The 21,780-nt window shown below is 36.5% G+C and overlaps 1 protein-coding gene across 11 annotated transcripts in view; it reads left to right on the plus strand.

Moving 5' to 3' along the window:
* LOC135073807 (uncharacterized) overlaps positions 1-21,780 on the plus strand; it is a 132,488-nt gene that overhangs the window by 63,831 nt on the left and 46,877 nt on the right. For 9 of the 11 annotated variants that reach the window (XM_063967997.1, XM_063967998.1, XM_063967994.1 and 6 more), the window contains 15 exons: positions 3,263-3,443; positions 5,151-5,253; positions 5,726-5,847; positions 6,502-6,662; positions 7,909-8,076; positions 11,447-11,495; positions 12,067-12,234; positions 14,270-14,565; positions 14,835-14,986; positions 15,303-15,511; positions 15,849-16,182; positions 16,568-16,725; positions 20,104-20,208; positions 20,533-20,674; positions 21,277-21,483. In XM_063967997.1, the coding sequence (XP_063824067.1) occupies positions 3,263-3,443; positions 5,151-5,253; positions 5,726-5,847; positions 6,502-6,662; positions 7,909-8,076; positions 11,447-11,495; positions 12,067-12,234; positions 14,270-14,565; positions 14,835-14,986; positions 15,303-15,511; positions 15,849-16,182; positions 16,568-16,725; positions 20,104-20,208; positions 20,533-20,674; positions 21,277-21,483 (2,555 nt within the window). The remainder of the gene's footprint in view (positions 1-3,262; positions 3,444-5,150; positions 5,254-5,725; positions 5,848-6,501; positions 6,663-7,908; positions 8,077-11,446; positions 11,496-12,066; positions 12,235-14,269; positions 14,566-14,834; positions 14,987-15,302; positions 15,512-15,848; positions 16,183-16,567; positions 16,726-20,103; positions 20,209-20,532; positions 20,675-21,276; positions 21,484-21,780) is intronic. The other 2 variants (XM_063967999.1, XM_063968001.1) reach the window with 2 other exon arrangements.

Genomic DNA, 21,780 nt, shown 5'->3' on the forward strand with positions numbered 1-21,780 from the left:
CCTCAACCAAATATAGTTTTTACACTGTTAAAGTACCCCATCAATTGCTTCTAATGAAACTATCGTCATATGGACTGGCGGGGAATCTGCTGGCCTGGTTTGGGTCCTACTTATCTGGTCGTTCCTTCTATGTCGTGGCCAATGGGTATCGCTCGGAACTGCATCACGTCACTACAGGTGTTCCTCAGGGTTCCCACCTGGGACCGATTCTTTTTAATATCTTTGTTAACGACCTACCAAACTGCATTATACAGTGTGAGTCACGTTAAAGTGTACATATGAAAATAGATGAAACTAGAACTATTTTTATCGACAAAAAAGAGGTCAAAAAATTTTTGAGATTTTTTTTTAATTTTTTATAGAATTTTTTTTCTTCAAATTACTTATTGTAAAGAAAACGTAATAACTTTTAAACTAAACGGTATATCCTGATAAAATAAAAACAGTAATAATGCTAAATAACAGGCAATACTAAAAAAATACATAAAATACACAAAAAAGGCCAACAAATAAAAAAAAATTATACTTTTTGAAAAAATTCCGCTTAAAAATTCGTGTTTTTTTTGGTTATTTGATAAATTTCTCCAAAAAATGCCCATATAACCGGTAGTTTTTATTACTTTGTATTATTCTCTATCGTATTACCTTCGTTAAACGATAAATCGCATGTCTCTATCCCTATCACAACGTTTGCAATGATCGTTTGAACTAAGCCTCTCCGGGCGCGCCATTCAACGATTCGTTAACAACAAAACTGAAAATGGCTCTAGATTTGTTATTTTGATAAAGACAAGTTAGATTTCAAATAAAAACAAAAGATTTCGAAGTAAAATAAGCATTTTAGTTAAAATTGAAATTGTCTCTACCTGTAGCGGAGAATAATGTTGTGGCAGGCCTTTGTTCAAACGATCATAGCAAATGTTGTGATGGGGATAGAGACATGCGATTTTTGGTTTTACAAAGATAATACGATAGAAAATAATACAAAGTAATAAAAACCACCTGTTATGGGGGCATTTTTTTGTGAAATTTATAAAATAACCAAAAAAACACGAATTTTTAAGCAGATTTTTTTCAAAAAGTATCATTTTTTATTATTTTTTGGCATTTTTTGTGTATTTTATGTATTTTTTAGTATCGCCTGTTATTTAGCATTATTACTGTTTTTATTTTATCAGGATATACCGCTTAGTTTAAAAGTTATTACGTTTTCTTTACAATAAGTAATTTGAAGAAAAAAAATTCTATAAAAAATTAAAAAAAAATCTCAAAAAATTTTTGACCTCTTTTTTGTCGATAAAACTAGGTCTAGTTTCATTTATTTTCATATGTACACTTTAACGTGACTCACACTGTATACTCGTCCTCGTCAATGTTTGCCGATGACTTAAAAATATGGAGGGTTGTTGATTCATTGACCGATGTCACGCTGCTTCAAAATGACCTCAATGCATTGGTGGGTTGGTGTCAATCAAATGAAATGACATTGAATGTGGAGAAGTGCGTTCATATAAAGCTCACCAGGAAGTTAAATCCTATCCCATCCGTCTATAGCATCGATGGGTCTAATCTTGTAGAGAGGACCGTGGTGCGTGATCTGGGGGTTATCATGGACAGTAAAATGACATTTGTTCCACATCTGGATCACATTGTATCCAAGGCGTCTAAGATGCTGGGTTTCATAATTAGAAATGGTAGAGCGTTTAAGCGTAGTTCTACTAAAATAGCACTTTTCAATAGCTTAGTAAGATCCATCCTCGAGTTTGGAAGTGTGGTTTGGCGACCTCACTATGCTTCGCACATTCTACGCATTGAACGAATCCAGAAACGACTTGTCAGACACTTGGTATTCTCGCATTTTAGAGACAAAAGAAGGTACTCGTATAATGGGATCTTAACTGACTTGGAAATAAAAAGCCTAGAACGTCGTAGAGACCTACTTGATCTTTCTTTCTTTTACAAAATTATGAGACATCATGTGCGTAGTCCAACCTTGCTAGCGAAGTTTAACTTCAAAGTCCCATTACGAATACCACGTAAACCCATTGAACCTCTCTCCCGCCCCTTTCGAAAAACTGTTCTAGGAGCCAACTCTCCTATATGTCGGATCTGCAAGATCTATAATAAATGTAGTGGTCTCCTGGATGTGCATTTCATGTCCCTACCCAAATTCAAGGCTACAGCAACCGACTCTATATCATAATAATTTAACTTATATAACATCATTTATGCTAACTAAGCAGCAACTTATATTTCTTGCAAGCTGTGTATACCTCTAAGTGATAGTGCAATTAGCTTAATATTTTGCGTATTTTTTAACATATTGTGTATTGTTGTACCTATCGTTGGTGTACCTAATAAATAAATAAATAAAATAAATAAATTAAATATCTTTGTGCAAATTCTCTAAACAACAAAAGCCTGGAAATAGTAAACAATACATTATTTAAATGTATAGTTTTAATAATACATTTGAATAAATCACTTTATCAATGGGTATATAAACCAAAAAAATTACATCTAATGGTCTTTAAGCCATCAATTTCAGTCTCGTGTTTACTAAAAAATCAAATACGACGTAAAGAGTTATTTTTAGGTCCAATAGAATGGGTCGTATAAACCACCGAGTGCCTTTTTTAAGGACGTAACTCCAAGCTAACTTTAAAACTACTGAAGATACCCATTTTTTTAATATCTAGACTTTTTCATCGCAAGAATTGAATAATGTTTTCTCTTGGTCATTTTTTTATAACTTCTCAAATAAAAAAGTTACGATTTTTTTATTAAAAAAAAAAACGATTTTTGGCTCTCCTGAAAAGTAGGGTTTTGGTTTATACGACAATTAAACCTGAAGGTATCGATATATTTTATCGATTGGTTTTAAGTTCTTAACTCTCATGGCACAAAATGTTACAAAAAAACATTACACGTTCGCGTTTCTAGTTTCTACTTAATGTTAATGACTTGTTAAGTAGTTAGCGATTAAAAATATGATCAGCAGATAATTAAAGTGGACTGGTTTAAAAAAGGGTGGGAATTGCTTTAGTTAGGTTGTGTTGCAAAAGGGGTATAAATGTATAATTAAACTTGGCCTAAAGCTGAACGACTTTTGCCAGCATCGCTATCGACAGAATTTCCCCTGAAACGTAGGTAGTTTTCGATAACACCATTTAAAATACAGTTTAATTTAAAACTGGTTCTTAATTGTAAGATAAGGTTTTTCCTTTATTAGAACCGTGTATTAACTGTTGTCTTTTTGCAGGGTCACTCTGAATCGAAAGGAGCCAAGAAGAGGGACAAAAGCGCGAGTGGGAACGGGAACGGCAAGCCCAGCCGTGGGGTGGCCACGTCGTTCGGGTTCCGACGACGGCCGGCCAGCACTTCTCGGGCTGATGACAACGCCCGAAGGAAGCAGAAACAGCAGGACAAAAATGGGAATGGAGGTAAGATACATGGTGTTTGTTCTTGCAACTCGCGAAGGCGAGTGAGTTTAAGTACTTGTGTGTGTTTGTATACATGCACATAACGATAGTTTAATGTCTATCAAAACTGAAAAACGAACAGTAGCGAGCCACCACACATACATATAAAGCCCACATTGCCTTCGTGAATTGCAACAATTAGGTAAAAGGTCCACTATTTTTGCAAGAGAGTAACAAGTATTGTTACACACTTTCGCGTTAGGCTTTACTCCTCGTTATTCTTTCGTGCGTTGACTTTTTCTATAATAGTTGCCTTTTAAATATGATTTTCATTGTTATTATTTTGTGCCAGCGTTGACTTTTTCGCAGAAAGATAATATCGGTCATCCCTAGGGGACTACCCAATTTCACATAATGTATGTGGCTTTCTAAATGACCTTGCTAAGGGGTCAATTTAACAGGCGAATGCCTGAAGACTAGACAGTATACCTACCTACATTTATGATACCCTTTTATTAGGTATCGTCTCATTAGTAAAACAATGGAACTATGTAGTAGTAATGATAGAATATTTTTTTAGTAAGTACCTACTTTATGTAGGTACATGATGACTGAAAAAAGAGCCTCGCTCATGTATTTGTCAAATGACAATGAGCGTCTAATCAACCTAAAATTTACACTTTTAATTATTCCTTGATACATAGAGCCACTTAACTGGAAGTAAGTACCTATTTAGATAAAGGTTTTCTTGTTTTTTATCAGTACCTAATGACGAAACTGAATTAAACTTAGCTACTTATACAGAGAATAAAATCAAGCCACGACGGATGTGGGTAATTACATTAATTGCGGTTCGATAATAAGATCCTGTCGACACGTAACACGATTATTTTAAACATTAATTATTATATAGATAAGATCCGCGGGTGAGGGCTAAGGATTAAATAAATATTATACAAACACTGAGAGAATTGTAGAGAACGGCAACCGCCACTGTCGCTAATGGTTGGGTGGCGTATGGGCGGTATTTTTATTATCACAGAATCGATCGATTTGATCGATCGGAATTAGAAGTCAGAAGATTGTCCCGTACTCGAATATAATATTGCGGTAGGCTTAGTCGCTTTATATTTTTCAGTATCTACTTAGGAAGGTAATTTATTTTCAGTGGTGTAGGAACAATTAATTTATCTCTTTCAATTAACATAACGTCGAGGTCATATCATCAAATTGTTTTTCATTATAAGCCTCGTGCTGAAGTCAACAAAGTAGAACATTCAGATAGATACTTAGTCCATATTTTGTGTGGTTCAACTCCTTTACATGGTCTATATAATATTATGCTCTGTAACTTGGCATTCTCAAGTTTCTCAGATGCCCTATATTATTAGTAGACAAGTGGCATAGTATTAGGCCCTAGGTACATAGTTATTTTCATACTCTTTAACGTCCTATCTTTATCATCAGCAATTATAGCGGGATAGTAATAATGCGTTCACTTCGCAGCAGGTTCGCTCCTTACATAATTAGACCGGGATATAATAAGTTGTCTCTGGTATCATGTTAAAATTCGACAGAAGACCTGCACGCAGGAGAGGTGATAGAGCACATCAAAACAATAAATTTATGTAGCAAAATCGTCCCAATCACAATTAGAATAAGATGCCACAGTGTTCATTTAATTAAAATGGAATTGATAGCTAATAATGTAAGGCTATCTATGGCCAGGGTCGACAGAGGACCTTCGGGCTGAGGAGGTGCTGTCGGGGCGGTCCACGCCACTCGCGCGCCCTCGCAAGGAGACCGCGGGGCAGCCTCTGCGGACTAACAGGTAATGTCATTAGTCATATAAGTCCATTTTTGTGTTTTTAAATTATCTTTTTTCTTTCTTTACTAAACCCAAAGGAGTAAATCCATTTTTGCCGCGCGGCTACGTGATAAGGTGGAATCGCGCCTTCAAACCCTAGAGAAACATTAAAGACTTTCATGGCCGACTGCTGAAAGACAATAAAGAACTGGAGTTTTGCCAAAAGGGATATAATAAGCTGGATTATACTCGTAAAAGATGAACTTTATGAGATCAAGAGAATCAGCCAGTATTAGTAAAAGTTACAACGCCTGATAAAACTTTCATGTTTAAATCTCTAGCAATAAACATTTTAGAATGCAATCACTTCAGGCGTTATCCAAACCTCCTTAATCTTTTAAATTACATTAGTATTATTGTAACAAAGAGGTACTTAGGTTACTAAAAAGGGCCTAGTATCAATATTGCAAATGACAGAAATTATTTCATCCTGTAGGTTCGGTTTCAGGCAGCCGCACTCCAAGACGGCGAAGGTGGGGGACGTGAGCCTGGCTGCGGAGCCGGCCTTCGGCGCCAACCCTAAGGATAAGGATACAGCCATCAATAATAATGCTTTAGGTACGTAATTTATACTGTAAGATAGTTAATTTAGTTGTAGAAACCACAATACACGTGCTATTGCATAGTAAAGTAAGTAAAAGTAAAAAAGTATTTATTACTAAAAGATGTCACATTGTACAAATTATTCTGGCGGTCTCTGCACTAAGCAGGAAAGCTTGTATCGCAGCGGCCAATACGAACAATTACCTTAAAAATAATGACATCGGTCTTAATAGGACGGACATGTTTATACTAGTTAATTAGGCTTAACATTTATAATGTGTTAAAATATATAAGATAAATATAAGTAAAAATATAAGTATTCAATTCTTTATTTTGCCTTAAAATTTACTACATTTCTTACCAAAATTTAGTTCAGATTACAAACACAAATAATATTGACTGAGCCCGTAAGTTATAAAAACGGAATATCCGCTGATATACCTACCTATTCGCGCTTCTTCTATTACAAGCTTTTTATTACTTTCACATGTCTGGTGTCTGTCGTCAAATCTTGCAACTTAAAATTGACCCACTTCCCGGTTTTCTATTGAGCTGGAATTTTTTTAAAATTGCCTTTCAAGGTAACTTACTGAAATTAAATGAATTTTATTATAAAAGTAAGTAATTTTATGACTGAATACAAGTTTGAAATGGACTGTTTGTTTCCAGATAAGAAAAGTACAAATTCGCCGTACAACCAGCTGCCGCCGCTCGCGACGCAAGTGTCAGCCGCCGGCGTCACCACCATCGTCGGCGCCACCGGGGTGCCCAAGACGGTCACCAAGCAGACCGTCATCCTCACGTACCAGCCTCAGCAATATGCGGTACAAGTAGGTTTTACAAAAGCACCTTTATGACACAGTACATCACACTTAAATTTTCGTTGCAAAATAGCCTCAATTATAACATCATAATAAGATCTTAGTGTGTTTAGCTTGACGCACAATCTGGGACACAAAAGCTCTTCCGAATAAAAATTTCATAGTTGACACCATTATCCAAAGAACTCCTCTGAAGGTTGGAGACTCTACACTCGAAGTTGTTGACAATTATGTAGGTATACCTGGGACAAACAGTCCAGTTAGGTAGGTCCAACTTCGAGAAAGAGGTCAATCGTCGAATCCAACTCGGCTGGGCAGCGTTCGGGAAGCTTTGCGATGTACTTACGTCCAACGTAACTTATTTAAAAACATTTTATTCTAGTCCTGTGAGTTAGATCCGGACTACACAAATCCATTGATCAACACATTGGTTGTAAAAAATATGCGATGTGCATGTGCCCTTACATATAAACATTCAATCAAAGATCTCTTGTGTTAATAGTTACATGCCTTGCTTCACATCTAGCACTTAGCGTGTGCACGAAAACTTATAGCTTACAATTATTTCATACTTTAATTAACATGGCTCAAACTAAGTATAAGTTAGCTCTCGTTAGACATACTTCGTTAGTTGTTTGGTTAGTTTTACAGTGTTATAAATAAATAATCCGTGTGATCCGTTATTCGCTCATTAAAAAGAAAATCATTTTCCATAAATAAGTACATGTTCCAAAGTTTTACATAGATACAAACTGGAAACTGCTACCTCGTTAATACGGTACGTTTATGATAAACACCAGCCTTACATCTTGTGATACGCAATTAAATGGAAATAAAATCGATATTAATTTAATACATTTATTCATCATGGGAGGTACCTACTACCTAGAGAGTAAACTTTTATACACAGTTAAATAAAATTATATTTTTATGTAGACATTCGTTTTCTATTTTAATTAGAAACTTTGTACGCCTTTAAGAGGTATTTGCAGAAAACCGTGTTTTTCTACTAGTTTCTCACTTTGGTTAATAGTGCTGGAAATATTAATTTGACCACCAAGGTTTAGATACCTACCTGAAGTATTATAAATAATCTTTGTTAGATGCACCTTCTATCGCACAAGTTTAAACTATGTCTATTCAGATTAGTGTTCAATGCATTTTTAAAGAGTTATTATTAGTAATTTGTATTGTCCCGTTAGCCCCTCGTGGTAAGCTAAATTGCATTATGATTTTCATTTTCTATTCATTACAGGAGGGCAGGGCCAAGACTGGGGCCAGGGCTGAAACCCCCCGCGGGCCCGGGCCCCGCCAGGGCAGCGACATCCAGAAGCCCCCGGGGAAATACACATTCCAAACCAACCAGCTGCCGAGGCCGCAGTACCCCGCCGTCAAGAACATAGACGCTAAGACGGCTAAGCAGGTAATTAGCAGAATAATCATTGAAATCATTAGCAAGAACATTCTCGCGAGAGGCTCGCACTAAAAGCTTATCGAGAGAAAGCAAAACTACATTTTTAAACAAATTGAGTCATGTTTTAGACCAAGCTCGCACAAAAAAGGGTTCGAGAGATAAAAAAATCCCTTTTTGAACAAATTAAGCTATGTTGACACTTGCAAATGCTGTAGTTTCATGTAGTTTCAGTGGGAAGGTCAGAAAGAGTCATAATAACATTTATAACCCCTGATTGACCACGCGACAAAGTATTCACATATAAAAACAGGTGACGTATAGAATGTAGAGACATACTCGTACGTTACAGAATATGTCGCTCAATCACTACGTATGGAACCGAGATTCTGTTTTTCGACAGGTGCACCGTATGTACCTTTATCAAAATGTTTCGCTACAAGGTTCGAATCACTAGGCTTACGCTGCACGCGCTGTAGCGTTTTGTAGATCGAGCGTGTCACGAAATCTTGGATTAGTAATTTGCTGCATTGTTATTAGCGGCTTTTTAGATGTCCATAAAAGTAATTACACTTCATTCATTTGTGATAAAAGAATGTAGCTACAAGTGGCGATATTTGCTACTAGTCAACCTGCTTGCTGTTTTATATCCATCTTGAGTGACTTTGATTTGTTCGTTAATCTCTATTGTTTAATAGATAATTTCTTTAAACGTAACATACGGAATACCGTATTAAAAATATAAATTGCAGCGTGAACAGAAAATAATCGATGAAATACCGCATCGATACTTGAGATGACTGTGATGTCTTATTAATGTCATTGCATTTAACGTTTAAGAAAACTGAACAAATGGAGAAACACGTGTTTTCTTTTAATTTCCAACAATTGGAGAGTTCTAACTAACAAAACTTGCACGACTATTATACAACGGATACTTTATTCACAGGGATATACTCTTAACTTATGTGACTACATTTTTGTTGCAAAAAATCACTTCGAAAGTACTATTTCAGATGCCATAGTTAGTATTTAACTGCATGTCCTATAGTTTGTAAACGACGACGACCGCAACTAGTCCCGTCAACAAACTAGCGACAACAAGTAGCATTGCAATCTTTGAAATGTTTATCTTTATCTTAAATCATCACGAACTTTATAGCAATCAAAAATCATCAAACACTAAAAACGTAACGGAATGAAAAGTTGCAATAAATAAGAAAACACTTCCTTAACGCATTATGGCACCGTTTGTGTTCATAATTTATAATGAACCCACGATCATTACACAATAACCTGGTATTGCGATCAAGTGATTTCCAACTCTATTGTTTGGGGGGAAGGATAGATAATCGGTGGACACGGAAGTAGGTCAGAACTCGACTATTTCAGTGACGACGAGTTGTGTGACTTGTGTGAGTGTCGGAGTTCGCTGAAAATATCACTGCACGCTGCATTCAGTCGCAGCGCAGCACACACGAGATTCGGAAGCTAGGGATTTCTTGAGATATCTGTTATGTTTTTCTTCAAATTAGAAGAAACTTTATTTTCATTGTATGAAAAGTATTATAAAATTGTACTCGTACCAGTCAACAAGGCCTGTAAGTTATTCTAAAATTTTCAGTATTATATAATTAACTTTTTAAAAAAATAAAACCGACTTCAAATGCGTGAACACAAAAGAAAACTAAAAATTAAAAATATTGCGTATAAAAAAGTTCATCCCCAATTTTCCACCCTTGGGAGTGAAATATTTTCTTCAAATTCGCATGAAACCACCCTTTTGATAATACCTATTCAACAAAAAAATAATCGTTCAAATTGATTTATAATCGGCGGAGATATTGCGTATAAAAAAGTTCATCCCCAATTTTCCACCCTTGGGGGTTGTTTTTTCTATTATTAAATTTAAATGGGACCACCCTTGAGGTATTACCTATACGCCGAAAAAAGATTTGTTCAAATATATTGCATAATTGGCGGAGTTATCGCGTAACAAACATAGAAAAAAAAAAACATACGGGTCGAATTGAGAACCTCCTCCTTTTTTGAAGTCCGTTGAAAAATAATCGTTCAAATTGATTTATAATCGGCGGAGATATTGCGTATAAAAAAGTTGAGCCTATCAACCTATATCACCCTTGAGGTATTACCTATACGCAGAAAAAAGATTTGTTCAAATCGGTTCATAATTGGCGGAGTTATCGCGTAACAAACATAGAAAAAAAAAAAAACATACGGGTCGAATTGAGAACCTCCTCCTTTTTTGAAGTCGGTTGAAAATACAAGTCTTAATGAATAAAGTCTAGACTGTAATGTCACTATCTAAAACCGTGATATTATTTTAAATGTAAATAACATAATCTCTGACCTGTCTAGGGTGGTTCAAGGTTGATTTTACTTTACCTAGACGTTACCTGTTACGTAGGATACATATACCTACATACATATTCACTTATATTATTTTTACTAATGATAAATTGCTAAATTACGAAATAAGTATATGAATTTAATTGAAACACGCGCATCTAAACTGGGTCAGTTCTAGTTTTAGTGTTCTTTGATTGCAGTAATTAGGAAATTTTTAAATTATTTTTGTTAACTGCCTAATAACGTTCATTACCAGTTTTATATTTCTAGAGCCTATTTGGTGAATTCGTTGGCTCTTATAAAATAGTGAAAAAAAAACATAACAAATAAATAAATAGTAAGTAGTAAGAATATATTCAACCCATTTCGTTTATTATTATGTTAATATCACCCATATGCATAGGTAGCTGGGCGCATTTTTAAAACATCAGCAAAATGTAACACAAAGAGATGGTTAGACAACTTTCATGAATAGTTAATTCACGGCTTTAATTAATGAAACAAATTAATTATACGAGCATTTTCTCCTAGTTCTGGACCGTGAAATGACGTGTTGTATAAAAATCACTTTGTAATATTTTTACTTTGAATTTAGTGTGTTGCTGCAATCAAATTGCAAATATGTAATAAAATATTGGTGAGTGTGCTAAATCTAAGTGTTGTTTTATGGAAATTCCGTTATCTTTTGATTTGAAAGTAATGTAATAAAATCAGTGTACTAGTTATAAATGTTTTAGGAACAATTTGTTTATTCATTATCATCGTTCGCTTTCGTATCTTCGGATAGGTTTCAGTTGTGAACTATCGTGTGGGATGTTCGGTATTTTTAAACTGTTAACCAACAACGATCTTTGGGTCATTTCGACACAGGTTCCCGTAGGGTCGCCCTACCGTTCGCACGTTGATATGCACTTCGGACTGCCGATACCGGAATGGTTAAAGTTTTCAGTTACATAAATTCGTGAAGTGAAAGTGAATGTAGTTGGTGATAATGAAAATTTTTGGTTCACAGGTGGTGAATAATACTAGGAAGGCGGGATCCTCCGAGGGATGGAGGGAAGGTAAGACTTATGTTTTCTTACATTTTTAAATGTTTTTCATTTTTTATTTGTTTATTTTGTAAACACACACTAAGCAAAAGGTCAAGTTTACAAATAAGAGATAATCATTCTTATTTTAGATCTTAATCATTTTTATAAATTGTTTCATATTTGTAATACCTACTCTCCGTATTATAGCTTCCGCATTTATTATTTTTTAACGTCAGTTGATTTATGGTTATGAAACATTAAGAAGTAAGTAGGTAATGTATTGACAATTCAATTCCTCGATATTTCGGTTCGTCAAGAAAAAAATATCTCAGTTTTAGGAAAACGCTTATTTACTGCAATAAAAAATTTGAATTTGAATTTACATAGGTAAATAAATAACAACATATAATAATATGGTTTGGTTTCAAATAAATTTATAATATTTTATTTAAACATCTATCTTCTGGGTGAAATCATGATCAGCTAGTCCAAAAAATTTACCCAAGTAGGTCCACAAGTTCCATGATATTTGAACCTTTGATCTTTGATAGAGCCCTTAAAACATAAAACATGTCTCATAAAGCTAAAAAAATGTGTCCAGGTGCTGGGTCAGCAGTATCTTCTGACTCGGGCGTGTGGACGGGCGGGGAGTGCGGGGGGGAGGGCTCCCCGCGCGCGCGCCGGCGCCCGCGCAACTTGGAGATGGTCATGAAGGGCTCGCACAGCTTCCACCTCCGAGAGCTGCAAGTGGCCGACCTTGATATTATGGGTGAGATACCAAAAATTCACCATTTCATTTATTTCTTTTAGGTAGACCGCCCCCAAACCTTGGGGGAGGCTTTTGTTACAGTGGACGTCTTTCGGCTGAAACGAAGACAACGAGGTACTATCGGCCACAGTTCTGCCTTTGTTGCAGTAGGACGACGTGGTACTATCGGCCACAGTTCCAGTTCCCCATTCCCTTTTTTCTCTCGCTCTCATCAAATGGTGATGCTTTGCGATATAACGAGACGACATGACTGGAAATGGGTAGCTGGAACTGGGGCCGATAGTAAAATTGTACTTATAGTCACGTTGTGAATTAAGAAGAGAGAAGACAAAAGTTGCTTTCCATAGTTATTAAAAAGAGGGAAAAGGAAGACCTCTACCAAACCACCTGGATGTGAATGAAAAGGACATGAAAGTATAGGGACTTCACGAACAAGAAATTCGAAACAGAAATGAATGGTGGCACATGATTGGGAAAGCTGACTTTGTCGATAAGGCGAGGCAGAAGAAGAACAATGTTTTTTATGTATAGAGTCATTCGGGGTAACAGCACGCGGTGGGTAAAAGTACGCGGTGGTCCGATCTCCGACAGGGGTGGGGGGGCCGAGGTCTGTGTTTGTAAAACAGAGTGGCGCTACTGTAGCCGTTTAGGAGCCACGCGCCGCGCCGACGCAATCTAAGTACTGGTCGCGACACGTCGCCGAATACTTGTAGCACGCTTAATTCGTTTAATTATTATGCCACGGAAAAGTGTGCTGTAGTTAAATGGATAGCTCTGTGCCAGTAAGTATACTATATTTCTATTGTTCATTTAATGTAGTTTTGATCTAAGTTTATCATATTCGTAAAAAGTATTTAACGTGTGTGTTGTGACTGATTATTTGATATATTTGCCGATTGGGGTAAGAGTACGAGATTAATAGTACGCACGCGTACGTTTACCCCCGTTGCGCACTTATAACCCAAATGAAATAAAAATATCAAAAATTGTTCAATCTTTCAGAATACCTACACCAAAATGCCGAGAAATTACATAAGGAAGGCCCCTCAGCGGACCCTCATCTCATCTCAGATGACCAAATAATGAAGGCCAATTATTTTGATCTCAAAGTGTGACTATTGCCAATATAAATAATTTAAGACAAGATTCACATTATAATAGATACAGGGCGGAATTTTGTAATAGAGCACCTGGAGGGAAAGTACTCTTAGTAATGTAGAGGAATCGAACCAACTAAAATTTGTTAAAAATTACATCCTGTATTTTTATTGCATCGATCGTTAGGGTTAAGTTTATGGATGAAATCTCTCTAACAAACTTGCTAAAATTAAATGAAAGGAAAACCATGAAATCTTAAACTATTTTAATTATTTACAAAATTATGGTATGATAGTGAATTTTCGTAAAATTTTCAAAAATCTTTGAATGGAGTTCTCTTTGTTTTCAAAAATTAAGGAATGTTTTATTTGAGTAAAATTTTCTATCTACAATATTAAGAGTACTTTCCCTCGTGGCATTACAAAATTCCACCCTGTATAATACAAAGAGTTCTTATTTTTTTTAATGTTAAAGTTCTTAAAATGTTATTTACAAGATTAAATAAATATTGATTATTGCCAATCTTAATTGTATTCTCTTAGAAATCTGAATGCGTACGTTTACCCCGCGTGCGTAACTTTACCCTAAGACTTGCGTAATTTTACCCACACATCGGGTCAAGAGTACGCATTGGAAAAGTTTTCAGTTAAGCCTATGTAGGGCTAAAACTAATTAATCTTGATGGAAATTTTTCTTAAATAGTGAAAATTTATTAAATATTCTACAGATTTAATATCATAACATGCCAATTATATAATTCTTTATAGGTCTGGGAGGCCATCAAAAAAAAAGTGCGTGCTCTTGACCCGAATGACTCTAACATTTTCTCTGGGAATCATAACTATTTCATTTTTCAGGTCAGAGGTTAAGCTACCTCCTATAGCAGTTTGATTTACCCATTCTGGAACAGTATATAAATATCACTTTCACTTCACAGACGAAGCAGTCGTGACAGGACACGCCGTGATTCCCCTGCCAAAGCTGCCCAGTTCCTTCGACGACGAGCTATCTCCCGAGTACGATACTCCAGCGCCCACCTACAAGCCCCCATCGCCTATCCTACCCAAGCCGGCGCCTCCGCCAGAAACGTCTAATAGACAGAACTCGCCCATGTCGACCCTGGACCGCTACAGGACCAGGACCAGGCCGACTAGGATCCAGACAAATCTGGATTATAAGGACGAGGAGAAGTTCGTGCTGGATCGGGCGCAGCCTGAGATGTTGAATAAACAGGTAAATAAAGAAGACGTGATAAAAATAGAGCTATAGCTAGCTGCTGATTTGTTTCTGTAACGCAATTAGATTTTTTTGGTTCCGGCAATAAGGAGCTATTTATACTTATCCCTGGAAGATGAGATTTCATTAAAGAACGTATAATCTAAGTATATTATTTAATTCAAAAGCATACTAACCAAAAAATATAATTAGGATTGTGATTGTGTTGTTCAAGAAGATTTAAAAACCTTCTAATTTGAACTCCAAATTCTTTTTTTTTCTTACAGAATTCGTTTACAAAGTCATCCAGTGGTGTCGTGTCACCTACCACGGTGAACTCCAGCAAGGAATCCAGTCCGTCTTGCAAGAGCGAGGAGAGCCATTTCGGAAACAGCAGCGCCTGGCAAAGCCAAGCTGCTGGAGAAGCTATGGCTACAAGGTAAACACAAATTAATACAAATTAAATACTGCTTATGCAAATAACAAAACTATAGACAAAAAGCCAAAACTAAAAAAAAATTACATCTATACCTTAAGTTTGTAGAGTCCAATCAAAAATCACATTTATTATGCTCAATACAGTCTAGAGTTCGTTCGTTAATTAATTATAATTAATTTCATAGCAAATCCAATGACAGAGTATCGTTTTCCTGAATATTAAAAAAACACTACGGATGTCACCCTCCTGCTTCTAATCTAAATCCACCCTTATTGTATGGTATTTAGTTTAATGATTGAATTGTTTTCATTCTCAGATCACAAGACGATGTCTCCATCGCCCTCAGCGTCTCCAGCTGTGAGGACGACAAGTCCAAGTTTGAAGTCAAGGAAGCGCCAAAGCCGGTGGAAGTGGAGATCCCTAAGAAGACAATAGTCATCATGGATGAACCACCTGTTCCTCATCCGCTTCTGATGAAATCGTTGACTCTCAGTCAACATGACTCGCTACGTAGTACTATGATGGGTAAGTAAAGAAGGCATCAATCTCACTCAAGCCATCTGTTATAGAAATATAATAATTGAACCTTAAAAGTACCTGTATATGGGGTATCGTAGCGCTATCATGTAACATTTCTAATATCCGATTTACTATTCAATTACTTACTTCCGGCCCGAGTTTCTATTTAGAAAATATTCCTTTCGTGTCAAACAGTAGCAATTAGTCTAACTAAAGCAAAAAAGTTTTTTATTATATTTTAGTAATTATAAAATCTACAGCAAAAAGAGTGCACAGCATTCTTTAAAAGATTTAACTCTAAATTAACTATATTCCAAATTCTCAACAAATTACTTTTTTTCAGGGTCGATGACAAGTTCCAACTACAGCACTACGAGCACGTGCACAAACCAGAGTGGAATCCATGACAACCTGACGCTCACGTTGGAAGAGTCCAAATTCGACATGTCAGCTCTGGAAACGTCCACGCAAAGTCTTCTTGACGATGAGACGTCTCCAGCCGACAGTCTGATATCTTCCACCAGCACCAGTGACTCCAACAACGAGCTGCACATAGAAAGAGATCCACCTTCCATATCTTCGGCGTACCAGACTGCTAACACCAAGACCAGGACGCCAGAGCCGGTCGTCGAGGATCGGGTTGATGGAGAGTTGTTGCAGCCAGTGAAAGAAATAATGTAAGTGCACCTCACAGCTGAAATAGACCAAGGAAAATGATGGATTTGCAATTCAGACACAGTATAAAAAAATTAAACTGTTAGTGAAGGCGAAAGCATCATTTCATGCATTAAAGTTATAGATAAGCGAGCAATATTAAAGACATCTAATTCCATTAAGAGCCCTCGCCCACGGCGACTTTTTGTAGCGATGCAGTCGCGCTGCTGTACGTAGCGCATTAGTAGCGCGATGGCATCATTTGCATCGCAAATGCGACTAACGCGCTTCGAAATGCGCGACGGTATCACTACAAAAGTTAGTTTACTTACAACTTGCGGCAATTAAAACGCAGCCGCAGCAATTTCTTGGTTTTAAAATTATTATCATTTATATCCCTTTTCCCAGTGAATTAAGGAGCGTCTGCAGTGGAGGAGAGGGGAGCAAGAACAACACTCCAGAGTCTCCCGGCACTCCCACACATGCTTCTGGCTCCCTGTCCCTGTCAGATGGGCGGGACTTCTTCGACGATGAGATCGCCGACCAGCCAGCGTTGCTGTTCCGAAGTAAGTAAAAAAAATTTAAGTAAGAAAAAAAACGATCGCTATTAAAAAAGCAAGTGAAACTTGAAGGATTTCACTAACACAAGTAGGTAAGTAGTAAATCTATACTATTTCATTTAGCCGCACCTTCTAATCCGTAATACTAAGAGTAGGCGCACACCGTTGATTTTTAGTTGGCCGATAGTTGTGCCCGATTTCAAATTGTATGAAGAATCGGCCAAATCGAATCGGCGTAGTGTGCGCACTCCCATTCATGCCCATACTGATCAACAGCCCGACTAAACTATCGGCCGACGAAAAATCAACGGTGTGCGCCTACTCTTTATATTACTGAAAGAAGCACTGTATTTGAAACAGGTAAAAGTATTAATTGTATCTTTCAACTCTTCTCTAGAGATATTAAATAAGTCAATTACAGATAATTAAAACAAAATCGCGTGATTCTTTATCTAACAGCAGAAATTACATTTAAAAGGGGAACGAAACTGTAACAGTACTGAGAAAATGTAACCTATTACTGTATTAAAAATAAGCTCACAATAATTTATTAACAATGTTACGACTCCAAAGTCATTTAAGCTTAAGCCATTAAAACTGGATTTCTAGTAATTATGTATTCTAGCAAATAAATTCTAAATTTGCAACTCAATGATAATTCCTGGCTACAAGCCACACTCCCTATTCGGCTCGGTGGTATCGGCATACGCAAAATTTCTAGTGTTGCTTTACCCGCCTTTCTTTCGTCCGCTTACAGTACTCTTCCCCTCGTCAAAAAAAATTTTTTTAACAGCACATTTTTAGATGAAATTAGTGAGGCGGAAGAATCTTGGAAAAGTCTCTGTCCTAGTGAGGACGTCCCAAAGGAACGTCATCATCAAAAACTCTGGGACGCTCCACTAGCGAAAGAGACTTTTAACCACCTTGTTCAAAATTCTATCAGTGATACTAACAAAGCTAGGCTCTTAGCGGTTTCTTGTAGGGAATCCGGTCACTGGCTAAATGCACTTCCCTCCAAAAATCTCGGAACATTTTTTGATAACGAGTCTTTCCGGGTGTGTGTGGGCTTACGCCTCGGTGCACCAATCTGTGTAGGGGAACCTGTTGAACCTTGGACAGAGTTGTACCTAAAACAATTGTATATATTTTTTAAATTATGCGGTTTTATGAAAAGTTGTCTAGGGTATTACATACGTCATTTGTCAACGTTAACGTGAAGTTAGCTAAGATTCGCCGACGCCGTGCAAGTACAAGAAAAAATGGTAATTTAATATTTTACACTGACGCAGTGAGATTTTTGAGGTTTACTTCATGTCAATTTATGAAAAATGTTGCATGTTTGACAAAACGGTTATAGTTAGAACATAATCTTTATATATCTAGCTACTAGACGATATGAGTTTCAGATCCTAAGCTCAAATGGAAGTGGGTTTATTATGCTTATTAAGTGAAGTAGTCGGAATGTTGTACCTTGACCACCCAACTAGCGATGTACCTTGGTCACTGATTTTCATTATGTTTTAATGAGAATTTTATTGTAATAAAAAAAACATATTATACTGTTATAGAAACAATGCCCCGAAGATCTCAAAATAGCAATTTTAAGTCTGTTTTTGATATATATATTTTTAATTTCTAATGTTTTTTAAATTTACGTTTAATGTATCTTCATATGACTTTTTTAACATTATTTTTGTTGATAAAGCGGTTTTAATGGATATTTTGCTAGAATTTATGTTAAATGATAAGAACTAGATTGCAAGTTAAAGCCACTCCAGCGCGTATTTTTTCCTACACGACATAACATATCAACATTCACCAAAATTTTCTAGAAAAAATGTTGAATATTGTCATATTTTTGTTGATTGTGTAAGGCTAAACATGGACTGGAGAGCCGGTTTAACTTAAGTGATTTGTTGCCAAAAAATTGTGAAAAATAATTAGTACAAAAAATATGGATGAGGATCTTTTTTAAAAAATACTTTTACCTAGATATTGTTGCTAATAACTGTAATAATTGGTATTTCAAATAATAATTTAACAGAAAATTAACAAATTGAAGCGAATATAAGCATTTATTTAAATTTTAATAGGTACAACGTACACGGTCCAAGGTACATCTGGTTTGTTGTACCTAGGACAGTTTTCCCTTTTTTTTTCTAGCAGCTAGTATGCCCAAATTTTTAAAATTATACACAATTTTATGAACGAATTATGTAGCTAATTAAATGATCTTTAAATATAACAGCACTAGACAAGTTTAACTATCACCATTATTTTTCAAAAAATCAAAATTCGAAAAACTGGCCTAAGTACAACAGGTTCCCCTACCCCACACGTGTCCCTGTGGCAAAGAGGTGGACCAATTCGGTCACCACGGTCTATGTTGCCAGCAAAGTGCTGGTCGTCTCGCCCGACACGCTGCTCTCAACGACGCCATCAGGAGAGCCCTTGCCAGCATCAACGTTCCATCCACGTTAGAACCACGTGGATTGGTCCGTGATGATGGCAAGAGACCTGATGGTCTCACTCTGGTTCCCTGGGAACGGGGACGGGCTTTAGTTTGGGACGCTACATGTGTCGATACTTTAGCCCCTTCCCACCTCAGGGAATCAGTTGCTAAAGCTGGGGCTGCAGCAGAGTCGGCTGAGTTAGCCAAACGGCGCAAATATGAGTCACTTTCTAATGACTACATATTTGCGCCTTTTGGTGTCGAGACCTTCGGACCTTGGGGACCGAATGCTAAATTACTGTTTCGGACCATTTCCCCTAAATTAATTAAAATTTCGGAAAATCTAAATGCTGGCTCTTTCCTTGCACAAAGGCTTAGTATTGCCATTCAGCGAGGAAATGCAGCCAGCATTCTCGCCTCTTTGCCTCACGGACACACTTTTATTTTTGAGTAAAATAAGTTTATATTTTTATTTTGTTTAGAGTTAAGTTTGCCTTAGTTTTAAAAAAAAAATTCTGTTTTTTGTAAATAAATTATTGAATTTGTATTTGAAAAACACCTAAAAGTAGGTGTTTCATAAGAAACCTTTTTGTAAGTAATTAATGATCGTAAACAGAATTAAATACATAAGGTCTAGTTAGGTTCAAATCAGTAGCAGGAACTTGAAAAAGATATAATGAAATGAGGATATATGTAGGTACGAGTAGGCATTTATTACAAATGGTAGTGTAATTATTTTAAATATGAATAATCATGTAACAGTCACAGGTCAAGAAAATATTACTGAATTTTAACTACTAATTAATTCTGTGTACATACTTCGTCCTCAGACAATAACTACTTACTACAAAATTACACAGCGCACAGTACACAGTTGCGTGCAATAACTTACTTTAAAAAATATTCTAAATCGGTTTTGTTCATGTACCCAGAAAACAATGACGGCAGTTCAGCAAACAAAGAAGAAACGGGCAGACAACTACGGAGGTCTAGGGAGCGCATCACATCCAGTCCCCTAGCGCAGAGGAATAGAAAACGTAAGTTTTAAATCACGAAGTAATCAAACCTCTTTTCTCGATTTACAAAGATTGCTCCATCGAAAAGAAAAAAAACATTACTTTTTGTTTTTCACAAAAATGGCCAGTATTTATTTTGATATCAAAACACTTCTTTCAAATATTTTTAATCTATGCTTTAAATAGATTTGGCGCGAAAATTGCGAGCTCGACGTGCAAAATTAAAAGTAAAATCAAAAAAAATTACACAACATACTCAGTCTGGCTAGAAATAATGACTTGGGTAACAGCTTACCTACAATTAGTAATTACCTGCAAATATAATTATTCATTTTAATTATTTAGTTTGCAACGGTCGGAACGGTGGAACGGAGCGGACCAACTCCCTTGACACGCTGTCGAGCCTGGCTTCCGACGACCTGATGATGGACAACGACCTGGCACAGTCCGTCACCAGTTTGCAGAGCGTTGATGATTATATTGAGAGGTAGGTACATACCTGTTCATTTACTAGTTGGTATAAATTAGCAGAAATAACAAGCGAGAAACGTGTTGAAAGTAGTAATGACTGAGATAGTAATACGAGCTAGTATAAAGAAAAGTGAAATTGTTAAGCATACACAGTCATTAATTTTATGTAATTTAGCAAATAAGTAAGTACCTAAATTAAGTTCAATTAAGTTTTCAAACACTGAAGACATTAGATAGATAATTTACAGGTCTAGGTATCCAGATTTTTTTTTTATTAGAGGCTAATATTTGCAGTAGAGCTAAAGGGCTGATATCATGTTAGTTAATTATCAATTAAACCAAAATTTTTAAAGGCAATTTTAGACAGGAAATTGCATACCGAATTCGGCAAGCATTATTTAACTAAGTTTAAATCCAAGTAAAACTAGTAAGTAGGTAGGTAAATAATAATATGCAGACAAAAATTATTTGCTTTCACTGTTGTAATGTCCTGCTAATCATCCTAACATTATCGTTACAAGATTATTCTCATCAGTATTACAATATCAGTTATCTTGATTGAGCAAACACCATTAATAAGCTAATGAATGAGCATAAACAAAAATCATATTTCTATAGGCTGGACAGCAGCCTCCGGAGTGGTCTGAATTCCCTGGACGAAAAGCAGCTCCGCCAAGAGTTGTCGTCATCCAAGACGGCAGTACGGCAGTGGAGCCAACTACTGGAACAGAACAATTTCTTGGACCGCCAGCTGGCGGCCATGGCGCAGGGGAAGACCGGACCAGACTCGCTTACCGCGAGCAATAACAGCCTTACTAACATCGGGTAAGTAATTTTGAGAATATTTCTTTCCCTACCTTTGTGTGATCTAGCGGAGTTAGAAGACAACACATCGCACGGTTGGTAGCGGCCTGCATCCAGCGCCTTCCTGCTACCTTTATCAGGTCGTCGGTCCACCTTGTGGGTGGACGTCCCACGCTGCAACTTTTTTGTATGTCATACTTTTTTCGAGCTGTTAGAGCGTGATCGACCATAGTTGTATGGCGAAGACAGTCTATGACGTCACTGTTTTGCCAACTCAACGTCTAACATAAAGCTATGTTTTAGCCATTTACACATTGA

The sequence above is a fragment of the Ostrinia nubilalis genome, chromosome 8, assembly GCF_963855985.1.
Source record: "Ostrinia nubilalis chromosome 8, ilOstNubi1.1, whole genome shotgun sequence".
Taxonomy (NCBI): Eukaryota; Metazoa; Arthropoda; class Insecta; order Lepidoptera; family Crambidae; genus Ostrinia; species Ostrinia nubilalis.